This window comes from Mchenga conophoros, linkage group LG19 (genome assembly GCF_057382185.1).
Source record: "Mchenga conophoros isolate Kocher_MC1m ecotype Shallow Benthic linkage group LG19, M_conophoros_male_GT1.1, whole genome shotgun sequence".
NCBI classification, from domain to species: domain Eukaryota; kingdom Metazoa; phylum Chordata; class Actinopteri; order Cichliformes; family Cichlidae; genus Mchenga; species Mchenga conophoros.
This window is the reverse complement of record NC_140544.1, coordinates 11777797-11798086: the sequence shown is the minus strand read 5'-3', so window position 1 is coordinate 11798086 and position 20290 is coordinate 11777797. Positions and strand designations below refer to the sequence as shown.

The 20290-nt window shown below is 44.6% G+C and overlaps 1 protein-coding gene across 5 annotated transcripts in view; it reads right to left on the bottom strand.

The window, feature by feature from the left end:
- Positions 1 to 1844: 1844 nt before the first annotated feature.
- The window catches only part of prkd3 (protein kinase D3), a 35802-nt gene continuing 17356 nt past the window's right edge, over positions 1845 to 20290 (bottom strand). The window contains exons 1-18 of one of the 5 annotated variants that reach the window (XM_085257259.1): positions 19564 to 19776; positions 19213 to 19351; positions 15230 to 15361; positions 14543 to 14700; positions 13462 to 13657; positions 13300 to 13377; positions 13036 to 13222; positions 12070 to 12193; positions 11789 to 11866; positions 8966 to 9242; positions 7832 to 7884; positions 7371 to 7443; positions 7178 to 7284; positions 6906 to 7067; positions 5990 to 6088; positions 5633 to 5900; positions 5155 to 5240; positions 1848 to 4710 (exon numbers count right to left, since the gene is read on the bottom strand). In XM_085257259.1, the coding sequence (XP_085113385.1) occupies positions 4537 to 4710; positions 5155 to 5240; positions 5633 to 5900; positions 5990 to 6088; positions 6906 to 7067; positions 7178 to 7284; positions 7371 to 7443; positions 7832 to 7884; positions 8966 to 9242; positions 11789 to 11866; positions 12070 to 12193; positions 13036 to 13222; positions 13300 to 13377; positions 13462 to 13657; positions 14543 to 14700; positions 15230 to 15361; positions 19213 to 19327 (2367 nt within the window). In that variant the 5' untranslated portion in view covers positions 19328 to 19351; positions 19564 to 19776 and the 3' untranslated portion in view covers positions 1848 to 4536. Of the gene's footprint in view, positions 4711 to 5154; positions 5241 to 5632; positions 5901 to 5989; positions 6089 to 6905; positions 7068 to 7177; positions 7285 to 7370; positions 7444 to 7831; positions 7885 to 8965; positions 9243 to 11788; positions 11867 to 12069; positions 12194 to 13035; positions 13223 to 13299; positions 13378 to 13461; positions 13658 to 14542; positions 14701 to 15229; positions 15362 to 19212; positions 19352 to 19563; positions 19777 to 20290 lie in introns of those variants that run through there. The other 4 variants (XM_085257257.1, XM_085257260.1, XM_085257256.1 and 1 more) reach the window with 4 other exon arrangements.

Here is a 20290-nt window from a genome sequence, read left to right as displayed (position 1 = left end):
GAGAAGAAGCGGCCGTGGATGGGGGTTGCGAGGGTGCGTGACACGCGGACCTCCCCTCGAGGTGACGAGAGACCTGCCGAGAAGCTACCAGGCAAAGCTGCTCAACAAATACACACAGACGCTAGGATCAAGGCAACAAAGACAGATCGCTGTCTCTGATCCTTCAGCAGATGTTATTTCTGTGAGGGATCTTGTAGCTCGGTCTTCATGTGTAAATTTTATATCAGCCTTTCAGATGTGTGTCATAGTCTCCAAAAGAAGCTTCTATTCAGCTGTGATATGTGACTGATAACACTGTAGTTTTCAGTATATGCAAAGGCAAATTTTTAATGTTATAGACTGTAATACATTGATTATATATTTCTCTCATTTGTAAAGAAATAATAATCTGCTGGTTCCAGGATCATCTGTTTTCAGTAATAGCCACAACCAGCCTTCCTTTCAAATTTGAGTGGATAAACCAACAGAGAGTGACACCTCCTGGCAGCAAAGAGAACAGTTTTCTCTTTGGATACAGACAAAGTAAAAATACTGACACTGCTTAAGACTATCTAACAGTCTTGTTCTTCCATTCTGATAACGTCTCATAACACCGCCCTGTATGATTAGCACTCTATACTCAGTAACGTCATCCACGTAACTTCTGTGTCCTGGAGAAAACCCATCAGAACTGTGCAACTGATGCTAAAATCATCTTACAGTTTCACAATAAATATGACAGCAAGTGTTTAAAGACACTTTATAGGCACGTCGCTCTTGAGTAAATGATTTGTTTCTGGTTTGATTTTTCCAACAAAAATTCAAAAGCACAGTGTAAAACTTTAAAAAAAATCCAGCTTCTGTAAAAAGTTTAATGTACTTTCCTTATTACACCTCTGTAAGCTACACACAGGGCCATGAATGGCTTCTACAAAATAATGAAGTTGAGCTCAGAAAAAGGAGTAACACGGTTAAATGTTAGGGTTGAAAAAGTAAAATGTGTTTAGATAAGAGCAAAGGTTTGCTGGTGCTGCATGGGGCCACGACAGGTTAAAGGAACGCATGAATGACTGAAACCTTTACACCTCTGGGCAACCAGACGAGGGAGACATTGCCTGTTTTTTGCCTGATTCTTCTTACGCTGTATCCTCTAATTTAACGAAGACGAGCTACACTTTATTATGAGGTACGGTATGCGTTTTGAAAGAGAATAGATTTAAACGGTCCTGTTGTATTCGGGCCTGTTCAGCGTATCAGAGCCTCCGTGTCCCCCCCTCAGAGGTTAACGGGGTCATAAGGACTGCAAAGGAAGTGCACATCTTGAAAGCATTCATGCTAATAGATAGAGGTGAGCAGTATCATGTATCCTTAGAGAGAGAGGAAAAAAGAGCTGCAGCAGGGATAGTTGTGATTACTTCACAGTCTATATCCAGTGAAGGAAACTTCAAACACTTTTCTAAATTATTGACAGCTGTCTGTTCCCTGTAGCAGTTTATTGTGGGCCTACCTTACAATAGGCCCATCCATTACACTGGAGCTGATACTCGAAGGGATCTGTGATAGCTTTCATCCCGAGTGTTTTCAGAGTTTTCCACAACCCCCTTCCTCACTACCACCCTCTTTAACTATGTCATTACTCTCTTGTGGCGAGTGGCTGGCTCAGTAAACTGCTCGGTGTGGTGCAACAATCACATCCAGCTGCTGTGAACGGGATCCGACATGTGAAAACACGACGCACGCGCACATCTTGATGAATCACACAGAAAACTACGAGCCACTGCTGCCTCTGCGCACACATCCAAAGCCCGTCTTTATCTTTTATTGCACCTGGAGCCGTGATCTCCAGACAGCAGGTATATAACATAATACACCGCTAAAGAAAGCAGTGTGAACAGAGAGGATTTCAGAAATTTACCAAATGTTTCATTTAGGTTTTTTTTATTTCATTGGTATGTACTGAAATATACAAAACACTGACACCTGCCAATCCAGCGGCAACAAAGACAGAGAAAGGAAACTGGAACATACTCCCAAACACACCGACGGAGCAAATATAAACTCGCTCCCGTGTGAAATGATTGGACAACATAATGAACGTGGAACTCCTGATATTTTGTTCTATTTAAAAGCCAGTTTCGCCCACGTTGGTGATGAAACATTTCAGATAGCTGGGTTGAGGTCGAATAGTCGTTTTTTTCAAGGAGGGTGTGATAAGTGTTGGTTGAATTCTCTGCTGAGGAAAGGTGACGTTTAGGACACACGCTGACCTTCATTTAAGAAATGTGGGGACACGGCGGCTTCCCATAATTCAAAGCGTTGCATCATTAGATCAAAAATCATCTTATGCCATAACATCCTAATATGTTTATATGTTTTGAATCTTTAAGAATATATTAAAGCTAAAGCTGAGAGGTAAAGCACTTTTTAACGTGAGTTTGAAGCGTTTGTTGAAAATAAAGAATAGACTAAAATTATTAACTGTGTATCATCAGACTGAGCGTTAATGCTTTCACAGCTGAAGACAGCTCAGGTAAACTGGAACATCTGTTTAGTTTGAAGAACAAATAAAAAGGAGAACAGGACGAGTAACCGTTCTCAACGTGACAAACGTGTTTTTCACTGCGATGTTTAACTGCGATTTTTTAAAAATATTATTCATCAAATGTGATTTCAGGAGCTGTGTTGTCAGGGGCATTTGGCCCTGGTAGGGTCTCCCAAGGCAAATAGGTTCTTGGTAAGAGCACAGATTTACATTTACCCCTATGAAACAAACATCATGGGACAAGAGCTCAGGCCTGAGCCCATGGGGTCTGGCCGTGTACTCGCCGCCCTGTGAGCCTACCGCCCGAAGGAGGCGCCACAGGGTCGATCTCTGGTTGCTGAAACGGCAGACTGACGTGGTAGCAGCAATGATGAGGACGCTGTACCAATCTGCTGTAACGAACAGAAATCTGAGTGTAAAAGTGAAGCTGTTGATTACGTTTCCTACGCTCACCCATGGCCACGAGCTGGGTAAGAATGAGATCGCAGATGGCAGAAATGAGCTTCCTCCAAAGGGAGGCTGTACTCTCCCTGAGATGGGTGAGGAGTTGGGTCATTCAGGAGCTAGTTGGGGTGGTTTGTGCTTCTAACTAAGATGTTTTCTTAGTGCCTACTAGAAGAGGTGTTTTGGGCACACTGGGGGAAATGTATCTCTCCGCTGGCTTTGGCATGTCTCAGCCCTTACAGGAGCTTGCTGGTGACAGAGAGGTCTGGGCTCTCCTTAGACTGCCCCCCACAACCCAAACTCAGAACAGGAGCAGCCAGTGGGCGGATGGATGGAAAGATTTTCTATGTTTATACAGCCAGCATGAAAGCAAAGGGTGAACTTGATCTTAATCAACATTATTCATCATCGAGTGCTAAACAGCCTAGTGTGGACCCACCAGGTTCTCTGTGAATTCTCGTGCACACCTTTCCTTCACCTTGTGATGTTTTCTTAGAGAAACAAGAACATAGGACATGACTTTTTGACTATTCGACCGCAACCCCAGAGAACATCAAAGAACAGGTCCCAGCACTGGAGCGCTTCAACGGTCACATTCAAGAAAACAGTGAAAGTACAAAAATGTGATGCCGAACCAAAGAGTCCGTTCCTTGTTGTATTGCATTCAACTACACTTCAGGGTTACGGCCTTCACAAAAGATTCACAAAGTCAAAAAAGGAAAACAGTTGAAAGGAAACAGCGAAATGAAATGTAACATATTTGGTCAGGGTTTGTTGGTTTCTCTCTCTGAGAGCAAGCCGATAAAACTTGCACACTACTAGCTGCCATGAACAGATCACACTCTGAACACACGTAGGTTAAAAACACCTGCTGGGATCTGAGACAAAGGAGCTAATACTGCGTGACACCGTTTCTAACTTTGAATATTGACGGGAAATGTAAAAACAGTTTGCGTTCTGTAGCAGTGAATAGTGTTTTCTATTCAGTTGCTATGGAAATTGGTAATATAGTGCAAAAACCTACCACAATTACTAAAATACATTAAAAAACCCAGACAAATCTGCGTGATAGTTCCAGTTTCATGCCACAGGACAGTCTCACAAACAGTTTAGAAATGAGAACAAACTCGTGTGTTTAATTCTCAGGCTGTAAATCCCTTGCGAAAAGTGCCCTTTAATCCCGGCGTAAGCGCTTCACGCGACTCCTCTCTTACATCACGAGCACGGCCTTCATCCAGAACTGTGCGTGTTCATAAACATTGTTCTGCTAGTCCTTAAAAAATGAACCAAGATTGAACAAATTCATGGAATGTTTTCGTATTATTATACACCAAGGAAGAGGGAGCACTCGCCTCCTGTGACAGTGTCTTAATGCGTTTCTGTGACACGCATCTCCGCCTGCTTGTAGCGGTGCTTCACACTACAACCTCTGCTGGGTTTTCCCACTTTTCCAGCCTCTCCACCCGACTGGCTTATCTCTGTTTCGAGAGTTCTGGAGGGAAAACCTGCCACTTTCAAAGCTTCATGAAAACTCTGTGAGATACATGTGGTGTAGCAAGTCTCCCACTCCACTAGGGGTCCTCTTCCATGTCGTCCAGGTTGGGAGCCATGATAAAATGTTTAGGGTAAACAAGACTGTGCTCGTCCGCGTACTCCTCCCAGCGTGCGTCGTCGCTCTCGTGAGTGATATAGCGCTCGCCTCGCCGCGTCTCAAACTCCCTCAGGTCCAACCACGTCTGGTAGTCCTGACCAAAACAGACATGAAACTGTCAGTAAATCTGGCTCATTGTGGAGAAGCGGCTTCACATAAACTGATTCAGAGGTAAATCTGCATTCAGCTCACAGCATTTATACACAGTTTTCACTCCCTTTACTTTTCGGGCTTCCCGGTCCAGGTCTTGGCCACGTAAGCCAAACGCTGTTATTGACACAGTGTACTGATGTGCAGGGACAGCGCTGTTGTGGTTGTTTGACTTCTAGTTCACCACCAGGAAGTTTAATGGTGACATAACCACAAGTGGGCGGAACCTTTAACTCTATTCATGTTTTCCATGCTCTGACTATTAATGTTCACACAACTCATCTGTAGATTATTTTCAATGAAGGGAATTGATGACTTGACAGAATTATGACTCCGAGAATTAGCTCGAATTGCAATTTAAAGAGAGGAAAAAGCAAATGAGTCATACCTGTAACCAGGGATGGCTGAGACACTTGTCCACGCTGTACCTCTTTCTCATTTTGACTTGGAGGAGATTGTTGATCAGATCTGTGGCTGCGGAGGAATTAAGAGTACAAGAAGTGTAAGTGAACAAGATAAGTCAGAGGTGGTTTTGAGTTAAAGGGAACAAGACCTGCAAAAAGATATATCTATCAATATATATATATATTCAGTGTTTTTACCGCATAATATACTATATACAGTGAGTGGGAGGAGGTGCAACTTGGGCAGTTGGGGAGATTTGAAAGTGATTCATTTCAACCACAGACATAAAAAAGCTGACATAAAGTTCAGATGACCCAGACGTGTGGGTGGGGAGGAGCTACATGTGTGAATATCATTTAAGTTACAGGTGCAGCAGGCCGCCAACGGCTCACAGACGAGAAGGTCAGATTAGATCAAACATTTCTGAAAGCAAACAAACAAGTAGCTCTTTGTCTTCATACCCTCTGCAGAGATGTCCTTCCAGGGCGTAGGAGGGTACATGAAGGCCGCATTCTGGATCTGATCATTAATGTCCTCGTCCTCGTTAAACGGGAACGTGCCGCTCAAGCTGACGTACACGATCACTCCCACTGACCACATGTCTAAGGAGCGGTTGTAGCCTTTGCTGCGCAGCACTTCTGGAGCGAGGTAAGCCGGAGTTCCTACCACCGACCGCCGGAAGGACTTCTCCCCAATGATACGGGCAAAGCCAAAATCACACAGCTTCACCTGGAGAAGAAAAGCGGCGTGTTAACGTACACACGCTTGCGGACACACAGCTCCACACATGCAAAACACATAAATATATATGCTCTCACCTGAGGGAAAGGTTCTGCAGAGGCCAGCAGTACATTCTCAGGCTTCAAGTCACAGTGAACAATGTTTTTGAAGTGCAGATGTCTCAAGGCCACAAGGATCTGTTGCAAACACACAAGTCCCATAAGCACAGATTCAGCTAAAAAGATCAAAACACTGTAAAGTCTGTAAACCGTACGCTATGAACAGAGTGCTGTTTGTGTAATGTATGGAGGAGACTCTATGGTGCTGCCATGTGGAAAAATAGTAGCAATATAAACATACTAATGCCCTTAAATACTTGCATCTTTACCAGCACTGCCATATAAGGGACACATGATCTCATCTCATCATCTCATCTATATTCACAAGGCCTATTGTAAGTGAGCGCTGCATGCATGTCTGCCCATGGCCCTGCCCCAAGACCACAGAGGGCCTGGCTCGCCGATCCTGACCCTGGCTTTAGCAGAGGCCCTCCTGGCCACATCTGAGCCGAGCCTGCCGCAGCTAATGGGGTTGTTGTTAATGGCCCCGCTCCCGTTTGGTACCCGAGATCCACGGAGCCTGCTGCTCCTCTAATCAGGCCACAGAGCCACCAGTATACTGAAGGCTGTAATCCACAGCCAGGGAGGAGGCCGTGATGCCATACAGACCAAATCCCGTAAACAATTCCCTCCAATCAGCTCACCACAAGAATAAACAGGCCCCAGAGCTGGAGCACAGACCCATTACACCCCCAAAATAGGGCACAGAGAGAGAAGGGAAGGAAGACACAGCACTAAGAGGACTAAGAGGATGAAACATGCAGCAAAGCTGCTCGATTCTCAGTGACTGTCATTATCTGACTATTTCAGTGTTAGGACAGAATCTTGATTTGAGAACTGAGGGGTGAAGAAGGCTGCGTGAAAGGGCAGAGAGCCGTGTTTCAGCGGTGCAGACCTGCGTCACGAGGAACTTGGTGATTCGTTCAGGCAGTTTGCTCTTCTCGCTCGACAGGATCATCTCCAGCATGTCGCCGTGCAGCTTCTCCATGACGACAAACACCCGCTCAGGCGTCTCAAACATGCACTCCAAGTTAACGATACCCGGGTGATGCAGATTCTACAGAGAAACAGATCAAAGGCTTCAAACGAGGAATACGCTAAGAGTAAATGTAAACCAGTGACAAATGTAATGAGCGGGATTTTCTCTTAACTGTTATCAGTGATTACCTGTAATATGGCGACCTCATTCCGCAGCTGACTCTCCTGCTTGGTAGGAAATCTCATCTTGTCAATAACCTTGATGGCCACATCTCTGCCGCTCTTTCTGTGTTTGCCTGTGTTTGCCAAACAGAAAAAAACATCAATTCACAGCACAGACACTGAATATAAAATGTTCCTTTTAACTAAAGCACAAACATACCTCCATACACAATGCCAAACTGGCCCGATCCCAGCACTTCATCGGAGAATATTTGGTACACCGAGGCAATATCCTACACGGGCGTAATTTACACCGTTAATTTTCCTCTGCTTGTGGAAACATTCAAGTGAACTTTCCATGCTGCAACAGTTACATCATCTTTGGTTTTGGCAGAACTGCTGCCCTTCCAAAATGTTTTTCAGGTATTGCCAAATAGGCAACTTTCACTAAATGCAGAAGTGGAACTGAGACGAAAACTCCATGACCAAAAAATGAGTCTGCAGCTTCCCCATTTCTGCAGCGTAAAAGCTTCCACTGGATGTTTCGGCGACAGGCGCACTAGGATACCGTTTCTGATCTAACCACAGCAACTATTTTAATAGCATATGAATGCATAAATTTGCGAGCTGTGCTGGGAAATTGTGCAACAGCATCTAAGAGAAAAAAGAAGCTCCACTTACCACATTCTCCTGGACCTGGCAGTTGGACACAGATATGCTAATAGACAGCTCTTCTGCAGAGGGAAACACATGATATTTCCACATTCAACAAGTAACACAACATCACTCTGCCAATGCACAAAGCAGACACTAAATTCTTAAGCAACTGTAATCAGAGCTTACTCTACTTTTCTAAAACCTGCAATCTTATCACAGCTGCACGCAATAACTCACAGCCCCACATAATGAAGCATTTTATTACACAATGAATTGGCTATAAAATTGATCTGGAAAGCTATCTGTGACTGAATGCTGAAAGTATGCAATGCATTTCAAAACTGGGGATTCAGACAGCCGCAGAAACTAATTCTGCATACTAGGCATTGGACAGAAAGCCGGAGATAAAAGCCAGCAGAAAACTTTCTGTGAGGTAATGCTCGACACAAAGATGGAATTTCACTCTTAGACAATGCTTTGATTTTTCAATTAACAGAGACAAACACATACAGTACATCACGCTGTCATCTGCAGATTAAACGTTTCATCTACTGATAGTAAAGTGCGGCTTAGTTCATTAGTAAATGAATTCACATCTATGTAGTGAGTTTGAGTTATCTTATCAGGTTGGCTTCTAGCGTCTTTTCTCAGGTTTTCTCATGTCACGCTCGTTATCAGTTAACCTCAAACTGTGCACATTTCTCATTTCTCTCTCTTTTTTCGGCGACTGGGAGATATTATCGCTGCCCTGACCATCAAAAGCTCAGTTTCCATACAGTTATGTCACTTCACTACTTACACTACTGTCATCCCCAAACAGTGACTTCACAGCCCCACTTCCTTTGGCCTACAGACCCTGAGTCAGGGCTTTCCCAGGCTAGCAAAAGTTAACCGAGGACATCAACTTTAAGGTCATCAAAGTAGTTTAAAAATCGCCTACGACGGGGCACAGAGAGCCTTTTTCTTTCTATATGAGCAAACAGTTCTCGTTTGTCACGGCCGCGACAGGTAACAAGCCTGCTTCATGCGCTAACCAAAGACACATGCAAGCTGATTTCATTCCTACAAACACAAGATAAAAAAAACAAACAAGTTTTTCATCCGGAGACATATCAGCAGCATTTTTAGCACAAGAAAGTTCTGATAAATTCTACTTACTGTGATCTTTGCCTTGGCCGGCAGCGCTGGCTACACTGGGCTGAGGCGTGACGGGCATCAGGGCCTGTCTGATGGCCTTCTCCCAGCCTTGAGCCACCTCCATGCCGACTCCAGAGGCGGCCAGAGCAGGGCTGTGGTAGTGACTGCCGTTGTTCTCCCCTACATAGTAGACCATGGTGGCTGTGATGATCTCAAAGCAGTGAGGGTTGCTGCCCTGAGCCAGATTGCTGTAGTCTCTGCACTGCTCTACCTGGAGGATCTCAGACAGAGGGATTTCCTGTGGAAGCAGTGAAGGAGAACTGATAAGAAAAGCAGACGAAACATAAAAGAGCACAATCTGCATTTCTCAATGAAAGCTCGAGCAAGAATCAGAGTCTTCTTTTCTGTCTTTCTTAATGTTTCAGCCAGTAAACAATTTATGCAAGTCCAAGAGCACATGAACTTCTGAAGGAACCAAAACAAACAGATACACTCCCCCTCCACACAGTGCTGCACATATAAAGTGCTGGGATGGAGTGGTGGAGAAATAAAAATCTCTTATAGCCGATGCTGGCTGTAAACTAGAAGAATATGAAAAAATACTTTCTTCAATCAAAAACATATCATGCTACTAAATGAGCAAATCCACAATTAAGCAATGATACACAAAAGGTAAAGACAGAGGAAGTAACACTCACACACACGCCGCACTCAGTCGTCCCCGCTCTAACTTTCTGCCTTCCTCTTCGCTTGACTTGTGAGCACAAACAGAAAGTGGAGCCGCACTACACTTTAAAAGCCCCCCCCTCGCCCGTCTAACTCACTGTCAAATCAAAGGTGGGAGGGAGGGCCGAAATTACAAATACAGACAATTTCCAACCAATGGGGGCTCAAAGAGGCGCACGCCGTCTGCTCTGCGTGGCTCACCACACAGTATCAGATGAAGTGCTTGTGGTTAGCAGGGCCTGGTCACGTGAGCGCGCTCTGCGGCGGCTCAAGCGGTTCCCTGATTACAAGGCAGGGCCAGCAAGAGGCCCCATCTGAGCACGAGGCGCTGGCGCTACCACTAGCCACCAAGACAAAAGACCAAGCAACTACCGTTCCTCCACGGGGTCGTTTGTGAGTGGGCGTGTGTGATACTGTGACAGGGAGAAGCCCCCTCACCCCATGAAAGCTTCTTCAGAGAAAGCCACAAGTACAGGGGTCTCATCTTCAAACGAGGAGCTGTTATGGCTTCCAAATGGTGAAAATGGCTGCCATGCCTGGCGAGCGAGCCACCACGCGACCACCACTAATCAGATTGGAGGTATAAAGAAAAGGGGAGTGGGGAGGACGGCGGCCACACACTGATGAGCAGCAGGCTAGAAACTGGGGAGGAATGAAAGGAAAGAGCTCGAGGCAGACGGCTTTCCGGATACCAGCGGAGCTCATGGAGAAGCAGTGGTTTCGGTAGAAGACCCCCTCCCCCCAAAATACTACAGGAAATAATTTCATGTTATCTGTCCCAGATAAAAATCCTCTGCTCTGAAGCAAGAGGCAAAGACCAAACTTTGGAGCATAAAAAGGAGATTTACAGCAAGCCTTCAATTAGCCTCCTGAAGCTTTTAAACATAGCTGAGTGCCAAGTTGATAATAAAGAACCACATAAAGCTGCCCTGTAAACACACCCGAGGAGTCGGTCCCCGCTGAGGTTTCCTCTCTGAGGATTTAGTGGCCGGGGACGCAGGGTGTGACAGAATAATTGGGAGAGAAGGGGGAAGGAATACAGTTTTTCCAAAACTTGCTTCACAACAAATGCGGACGGAGAAAAAACAAAAAGAAGGCAGGCAGGACAATAAGCAGAGCTGTGAGCGAGACCACCTGTTTGAGACTCGCTCAACCGAAGTGGAAACTCTGCCGCGTCCTACTCAGCGCCCTGTTGCAACATACCTCTGACCACAATTCGAAGAGGTGTTAAAGTCTCAAAACGCACAAAGCGAGAAGAACAATAAGATAATTACACACTCCATCCTACACAGCACACACGACACACATGTGGAAGTCTTTACCTTGCAGCCTGTACTTCCCTCCCCCAGGCCTCACTGTGTAATTACTGTGCTATTAAGCCCCTGTGGCGGCGTAATGACTGACTACGGCGCTGCCACCGAGAGGGAAGTGTCACACATATTCTCCTCAACTCCATTTACACGTTTAAATCTTCACATTTCACTCAAAGTGAACACTGAGGATTAGAAAAAGAATCAAAGCCAGCATTCAACAGCTCGCAGCGTGACTTTTTAGAAATGTTTTCCCTTCCCTAAAATAAGAGCTAATCAAAACTCTTTTGTGTGACAGACGCAGTCTGACATTTTCTTCAAAACCCCATTTAAATGTCCCATCTCTGCTGTTAGTGATACTGAGGATGATGAAACGCAGAAACTCCGAGACTGCGACCCTTTCACTTCAAGCAGCGAAGAGACCAGGCGGCATTGTGAAAAACCACAGGGGGAATTTCAGTGGGACGAAGTGACCACAGGGTAGTTTACAGTTGTGAAGCGGCAGCCTTCAGCTGAGTCACGCGGCTGCCACCGGGTAGATTTTATTTACATATCACTCATAAGCATGACAGACAGCCTTTATACCTGAATATGAAAACAGATCTTTCCTAAATGACACGTTTGAATCATAAGACAGTAGAGCGGGTGAATTCTGTCTAAGCACTGTGGGGATTTTCATGATATAACTCTGCACAGACTGGACGCTGCAGCTTTTCTGATATTCTTATGAATAATAGTTCGTCGCACCAGATCGAGCTGAAGCCGTGGTTTTCCAAGAACACGGCAGAAATAATAGTTTTAATCTTACTTTGTAGAACTTGGCTCCGGTGTCGTTCTGGAAGAGACTCAGGCTTTTGCTGTCCAGCCTCCAGTAATGCCTCTTCCGCTGTTAAATGGAAACCCCGAGTTAGTCCTAGTGGCAAAATATGGACCACCTACCAATATTACGGAAGTTCAAAATTTTATTTCACAAGGAAAATACCTCGTGTGCTGATTTCAGCACATGTGAACAGTTTCCCCAGCATACATTTAGGGCAGAGCCGTTTCAGGCTAAGCTCCTCTGTTGGGCTTTGGGGTTATCAGTCTTACCAGGTTGTCCCTGCTCGTGTAATGAACCATCCAGCCCTCCTTCACCACCGTGGAGCTCCGCCTCTTGGTGTGTTTGATGGACTGGACCACCCGCATCAGAGGGATGTTGGTGCTAGTGGAGGGGCTGCAAACATAAAAGGAGGTTTTTTTTTTATTTAGTGATGATTATCACAATTACCGTAACTCAGAGTTATGATTTCATTAACGAAACACTATTCAGAGCACAGCAGGTACTTCCTGAGACATCCCTCATACGAAGTGAAGCGCTTTTTTTATGTTTTACGTAACACTCTAGGAAACATCCGACTCTGCTGCTGCAGCTGGAGAATAAACAGAGGAGTTGGAGCGTTAGACCTAGTAGTTAAAAAATAACCCCAAATTCCCCAGTTTAGATCAGAGTAGCAACCTTGAATGTCTTCCCCTCCTCTTCTTGTTTCTGATCCCTTTTTACTCAATTGTTCGATTACAGTAGAGTAGAACAAAAATACAAAAATGACAACAGAAACCAGGACTGGGTAGTTTGCATGAACTCTGACATTCATCCCACATCAGCTGATAGATTAGCCACCTGATTGGCCAATCCACCCTAGCTCTTCTTTTTAATCCCGTGTCTGACTTGTCTTCTAGGAATAATCCTTGAAGCTCTTTTCTGAACTGAGCGGTGTCTGTTCTATGTAAGGACTGCCTAGAGAACAAAGAAGTTAGTGAGGCTGATTTCTATCCCTTGAAAAAACCCACAAACTATCCTAACGGTCCCCAAACAACAACTTTACTGACATGAACTCAGGTGGCAAAACTGGTCAGCGTACAGGTGAGGTCGCCAGATGTCGTGTTTATGAAGGAAAGAGTTAAGCAGTCGTCCTTGTCCCTGGTGTCACTGGTGCCTCTTAGTCTCCATGGAACATCAAATGTAAACGACTGCAGTTTTGGGCTACAGCTGGCCTGGATTAACCAGTATGTTCATACCTAATAGTCTTGATGGGCTCTTCATCCTTCTCCCTGTCCAGCAACGGCGAGTCCATTTCAAACATCCTCTCATCCGGAGTGGATGGTTCATCTGGATCATCCATCCCTCTGCCACAATCCATGTAATTACTGTCTACCTCCATTGTATCCATGGTAGTGTCTGAGTCCGGCCCAGGGCTCGCTGGCTCTGCACAAGAACTTTTATTAGAATTACAAATATGAGAAATAAACAACTGTCAGTTTGAAAGATGATGTAGAACTTACCTCCATTGAAGTCCACCTCACCTAAACAGTCTCTTGGTACCTTTGAAGCACAGCGCTTATGGCAGTTGAATCTGCAGTCTAGGAAACAAAATGTTATGATAGTTATGGTAAAGCGCTGCTGTTCCACGTCCTCTGTAGCGGAATCTTCATTGGTCAGCCTACCTTTACACTGCATGCCCTGGCGGAAGAGACCTTTGAGCAGACGCTTGCAGTACTGGCAGATAGTAGGACGAGTGTAGGTGTGAATGGCGAACGTGTGTGGCACCTTAACCCGTGTCTTTTCCATCTTATCCATCCAAATAGGCCGGCCGCTCCAGGACGGGATGCGCTTCCCTGCCTCCTGATGGGACCTCTGCTGCTGGGGTTGGATGGGAAAAGGGGAAGACGGGGGGTATTCGGAAGAATTAAAAACCATATGCAGGAAGGAAGCGAAAGAGGAAAGATAAATAAATAAGATAAAAACAGAGGTAGAAGAGCCTCAGAGGGAGTATGTGAGTGACAGACAAAGAGAGTGAGTAATGACATGTGAGTAAAAGACATCAAAGAAAAAAGTGAGTAGTGTCTGCGCTTCTATTGGTCCAAACAGACGATCAGATTTGTCACTCTTGCCACACATTAGAGTTTAGTTGTGATTTTTTGGTGGATAAATGGAGCAGTCTGGAATCTGTCAGGAATGGAGTTTTCTTCACTTTTTGCCAACAAGTGAGCAGATACATAAACTTGGACTTCTATGGACTTTTAATGTCATTAACATAATTACATTTCCTGGTGACCTTTTGGAGAGACAAAGACAAGAGGGGAATATCTCAGTGTGGGCTTATGCAAAAACGGTTTCGTAAGACCTCGCTGAGGATCTCTCCACAGAGTTCTGTGCAGCACAATTCAATTTTCTGCATCAGTGGTATTCTACAACAGGGCCCAGGAGGTTCACTCGTGGAAAAGAGCCACATTTGATAAGTTTAGAAACATTTAACAGTGGAGGCAGAGCCTGTGAGCTGCATGTGGATTGCCTGCCACACATACTTGCTCCGAATATGTCTCTCTTCCTGCTTCTCCCTCATTTGTCTTCATTTTTTCCATTTAAGACAACGCTTCAGTGAGTTCATTTTACATATGGATAAAACAGTAATCCTCACATTTTCCCTTCTGTTCAGAGAATTCGCAGCTACTAAAATTCCTCTACGCTGCTCTTTCTCTATCCGAGCCCCTTCATCCAGTCACACTCACAGCAATCCGAGCTTACCTCATCCAGGACAACCACTGCATTTTCAGCAGGTAAAGGTCGGGGGACAGAGAGAGATGGTCCAGGCAGTGAAACATTGGACAGTCGCCTCTTCCTCACACCACTACAGTTATTTGGGATCTTGAAGGCACAGCGCTTGTGGTAGTTTAGCCCACATCCTTAATAAAGCAAAAAAACAGATCACATTAGTTACCGAACTCATGGAAAGATGACATCATCGTAAGAAATGCAGTGAAGAAACGTCTCATTTTGCAAATCAGCCACAAGATGGTCCTGCTGATAAACAGGCTTAGTACGAGAATTTATGGCCAGGAATGTTTCACTGGTGAATAAATCTTCTCTCTTTAAACTTAATTCGCTGTCAGCGGAGAACTTGACACGAAAACACAAGAACATATTTCAAGTATGATTCAACAATGTGAAAAAATGTAAGGAAAGCGAGCGCGACATGAGTCCACTGGGATCTGAATGTCAAGCATTTCAACGGCTACTGTGCCTGCGCCACATTGTTCTTGTTTGCCTCTATATCTCCCTGATACAGTTACAAGGTCAGATATGTGGTGTGTTTTTGGATCTGTGTTTGAGTGCGGATGCAATAAAAAGGAAGGTGCAGATAAAGGCCAAGTTCTTGGGAATTTGGTAGAATTGATCCAAGTGTGAGTGCCACTGTGTGCGCGAGCGTCTAACCTTCACATTTAAGCCCCTGCCGAACGAGACCCCATAGCATCTCGCCACAGTAGTCGCAGAAGGTGGGGGCCTTGTAGGAGTGGACGTAAAGGGCATGGGGTCGGATCTGGAAATCTTCAACTGTGGCTTGAGCTAGAAACAAAAAGCAGAGGTTGTTTGAGTAAAGATAGAAAATAGAAAAGTTCACAAAGAAACTTCTAATCTAAAGAAAATCATTAAAGATGAAGAATAAATATTTTTGAATACATTTTTTTAATGTAAGTAAGTAGGTGCATGTGAGCTTGCACAGGGAAGATCTACTCTACACGCTCCACTTTCTGCACATAAACACGGATGCTATGTCTCACTGCTGCAGTAGAGGGCATCACATCTGCACCACACGAGCGTGATCGAGTGATAGGGCACGCCCATAAGACACCAGAGACATGCATTTTATTCCTGTTTGTTATTAAGAACCGAATATCGAATCAGCAGAGCCGTGAATATGTCTCTCTTTCTGTTTCTCTCTTATTTGTCTTCATCTTTTCCACATTTCTGTGTCAAATGAGACACAGTGAGTTTGTCGCAACAAGACTTGGCTAATCACGGCTGTGAATCATCAAAGATGTGAAGATGAGTAAGATAAGGCTCATGCTGCCAAATATCCCTGAGTGTGTGACTGTGCCTCCTCTGTTCCTATGCAGTCACTTATGTGGCAGCAGTGACCAGCGAGGGGACGGTTAATATTTACTCTTGGGTTAAGCAGCAAATGTGCTAACGCCATTTCGTTGTGTTTGCCGATGAAGGCATTTTCAGCTTAAAAAAACAAATGTGAAACGTCCTTTGCTTAAAAGCAGCATCTGATATGAGTAAAGACGGGAGGAAACAAAAAGGCAGTTGGTTAAACGAATCCGATCTCTTAATTTGAGCAAAGAATGCAGGACAGGTCAAATGGGAAAGCAAACATTTTGATGTCATAATCCCTGGAATGGAAAATATTTACAGACATTTGCAGGAATATTAAAGATCTGAGACAATTCGGGGCGGCTGTTGAGAACTACAGCGGCTGGTGGGGTGATGTTGGCAGTTTGGGAAGAAGAGGAGAAAGAGCTCAGCGAGGTCACATGTCGAGAGGCGCGCAGCTTTCTCACACAGACACATGAAAGGCAGCCTTCATGAGCTTTCTGCACACGCGTCTGCAAAACAACTGGCCACTTCTTAGCAGTCACAGTGTTACGTAATGGTTATCGTGCTAATAAGTATCAAACAACTCCAAACATAAACTCGACACGTTGTTTTTCAGAGCGCTTCTCACGAGCGGCGGGGCTCGCATGAATGTGCTATCTGTTCGCTCGGAGGCACCGAGTTTCCATTCGGAGTCAAAAGTTTCCATCTCACAAAAACAAGTTAGTTATATTTATGACAAGCAGAAGGTGTTGTAAAATATCAATTTCACGTGGCCCGTGGCGGTGAATAAGGGGCTTGTGAAAGTGGGTGGGAATTTAGGAGGAGTGAGAAACAGAACAAAGGGACACTCGGTCAGGCCAAACCTCAAACCTCATGGGCCGAGATGGCCTGCGCAGCGTCCGCTGCATAGGGCCGCCCCGCACATCAGAGCGTGTTTACACTCCGCGGGTCTACTACAATCACTTACTGCAGGAAAAACAAGCCTTTTTCTTTGAGCTCGCAGCCAAGAAAAAGCCACTTCTGCCTGCTTCTTGCAGAGAAGGAGATATTCAGACCGTCCTTCTCCCACAGCCGCGCAATCCAAAAACAAGCTCGCCGAGGAAAAACTGAATGGAGACGAGGACGAGAGAGAAACTGCGCGGTGGGAAAAGGTTGTGTTTCACACGCAAAGATCAAGCGTCCGACATGCAAAGCGCCTCTCAAAAAGAAGGTCGCGTTCACAGACTGTGAGATGAAGCATGTGTCCATGTGTAGCAAATCTGAGATCTTCTACAGCCGTTTTCAGCAGGTATGTCTCAGGTTATAAATCGCCTGGCTCCACTGTTGGCGCTAACACCTGCAGACGGATTTGTTCAGGTAGGGGGGGGATTAGAGCGAGAGAAAGCGGGGAGGGAATTGCGAGCCACAGAGACTGACACAAAAGAGAGCACAAGACAAACACAGACAGAAACAAAAAGAAGGAAGTTCTCCAGTCTTTAGTCTACATTCCTCAGCCTGAAGTATCCTCAGATCCTGAAACTATACAATCATCCCCTGACTAAATCCCTGCAAACAATACTGTCAGCCCAGGAGAGAGGGGGGAACTCGGCACAGGTGGTGTCAGGTGCTTCCCAGTGGAGGCAGATGGAGCAGCAGCACAGATTGGAGCAGAACAGATATCCTAAGCCATTTGTTGGTCTCAGCACCGCAGAGGAAGCCGGCTCATTCATCGCAGGAAATAACAAAGAAAAACCGAGCACCTGTGTAGTTTTGCAAAGGTGGAAAATTATGGAAAGAAAAAACTCAAACGTCACACAGAAAGCAAGTGTTTGAGAGGACTGTCTGCTTGTATTCGTTCACTAATGACAGAAAATTGCTCAAGACTAATATTTATTTTGGGAGAGCACAGCGGACGCTCACAACAAGCATCTCAGCCCCAACGGGACCCCCGAACAAGACACAAAAGACCGTGTTTATGAAGGTGTGGCAACGACGGCTGGGCCCAAAATTTAAAAAAAATAAGCTGACTCGAATACTTGAAGCGTATTACTTTCAGACAATTGTTTAGACTTTGCAAACACGTGGTTTATACTGCTCGGAGGAGTTTTATATTCATTTTTCTCCTGTTTTGGAAGTCTAGAAGTCTAAAACAGCAGCAACACTGTGCCAGCAAACACACTGCACTGTATCACAGTTTGTATATAAGAAAAGACTGAAAAAACTGGGCAAATTGGAGGAAGTGCGCTGCCAGATTTAGAAGAATTTGGTTTATAGTATAATCCTCTAAATACATGAACAAGTCTGCTGCTGGGTTTATATTAGGGGAGTCACTGCAGGTAAATGGGTCACAACTTCCAACATATACCACAAGTAAAGCAGTTTATCACGTATGCTAAGACAATCATCCGTCCTATTAAAACCACTCAATACGCTGATGTCTAAGCTGCAAACAAGACACGTTTAGATATTTTTCCTAAAACAGAAATATGAACACTGGATGAAGCCAAGCTCAAAATTTTTTGTTTCCTTTGTTGAATTTAAGATTTAAAAAATCTCATTTTATCGCTCATAAATAAAAAATGATATCAAAAGGCAGGAAAAATAGTTTCCACCATGTTTTTAGGAACAGAATGTTCAGTGAATCCGTCTCTGAATAAAAGCTCTACAAACCCTTCAAAATCCCGAGAATATAAACAGAAATAACGCTGCGGAGCTTGGATGGATGTGAGATATCTGCCTTGGATAATGAGCCTCTGTATTTAGAGTTATGAGCTGTAAAATTACACACATTTTTTCTTAAAAGCAGTATTTAAGGTAAAAAAAAAATGTAAGTAACAGATAGCATCATCGTATTAAGGCTAAATACGATCACTAAATATGCAAATCAGGCACAAGCTCAATAATTATACATTAATTCTGCATAGACAACGAACAGAAGAAGTGCAGTAAAATAATTATGTTTGAGAGCAGAAGTCCAATCATCGAATATCTGTGCTTTTGCATGAAAAAACTGTGTTTGCATAAAGTCATCATCAGTGGCTCAAACTGTAACACTCTTTGTCTGCAGCTGCATTTAATTAAAATCAGTCCACATGTAGCTCTCACCTGAATGTGGCCGTAAGCTAAACTATCTGGATAACTAATCTGAAATGGGAAGTTTTATTTTCTACTCTTCAACAGCGCAGCTCTAGAATGTCTTTTTTTCCTTTACAAATATGCCAACTAACATTTCACTTAATGCTATTTTGACCTCTTAAATTAGAGGATGGAAAATGTGCATACACTGTACAAACACATTTACGGTGAGGTGCGAAATGACATCAGACTGCTTTGCATACCAGAAAGCACCACCTCAATGAGGTCTCCTTCATGGATGTCTTCAGCTGCAGTCAGCCTCTGCAGGATGTTCTCATCGTTTAAGTCGTGGCGGAATAGCAGGATCTTGTCGTACATGCCAAAGAAGCCGCACTCCGGGAACTGGAGAGAAAGGGAGATACAACAAAAAGAAATAAGCAAGTTTAATTGTAGGCATAACGAATACCGGTAAAGTTAAATGTCCCGAGACGCGATGCCCAGTACGTGGACATTTATGGTTATGCTCTGCAGTGGCTCAAATCTAATACAGAGCATTTAAAAAGGTATGGATCAGCCAGCTGTCTTGATTCTTTTTCAAGCACGCACACACTCACATTATGTCAGTTCCAGCAGCTTACATCACCGCTTGTGTGCAGTATTGTGAACCCAGTGGCTCAGGAAGAGAGCCCCTTTCCTCCCTCAGAGTAATCGACACTATATACTTGGAATAATTCAGTACAGACTAATTCAAAACGAGTGGCTTGCATTTAAACCCGTGTGTTCTGCATTGTGCACTTTGAGTGCTTTAGCTGTTGAAGTGTTTCCGCTGGATTTGAGCAGCTTTCTACTATAAGATGAATCACCATTATTCAAGCGTGTCTAAAACGCCCAACAGCAGCTATCACCGCTCACAGCGTGTTGACCAAAACAAACCTTGACAAGCTGGTCGTGAACTGCAGCTGAGTGTGCGACATAAAGTCACATGACCAGGGAAAGGGGCGGGGTAGAGGGTGGGAGAGGTAGACGGGGAGAAGGAGAAGGTAAACATCCTGAGAGGAGTTCAGAAGAATCAGCATACAGGAAGTGCAGCGCCAGTCAATACTGAGTCACTTCCTGTGGTGAGGGCAGCCCATAACCTCTTAGAAAGCCATGTTCTTGTCACAGGGATAGGCCTATAATGAAAATATCCACTGTCCATGCGGCGAAACGGCAGAGTTTGCCCAGTGTTGTCGTGCTGTGGCTCCGCAGCACGTCTGTCGTGTTTAAAAGGAGGAAACGCCATCAAAGGTCAAATCAAAGTGAAACTTACTGAACATCTACTTGGCAAGGATCTCTCCTCTT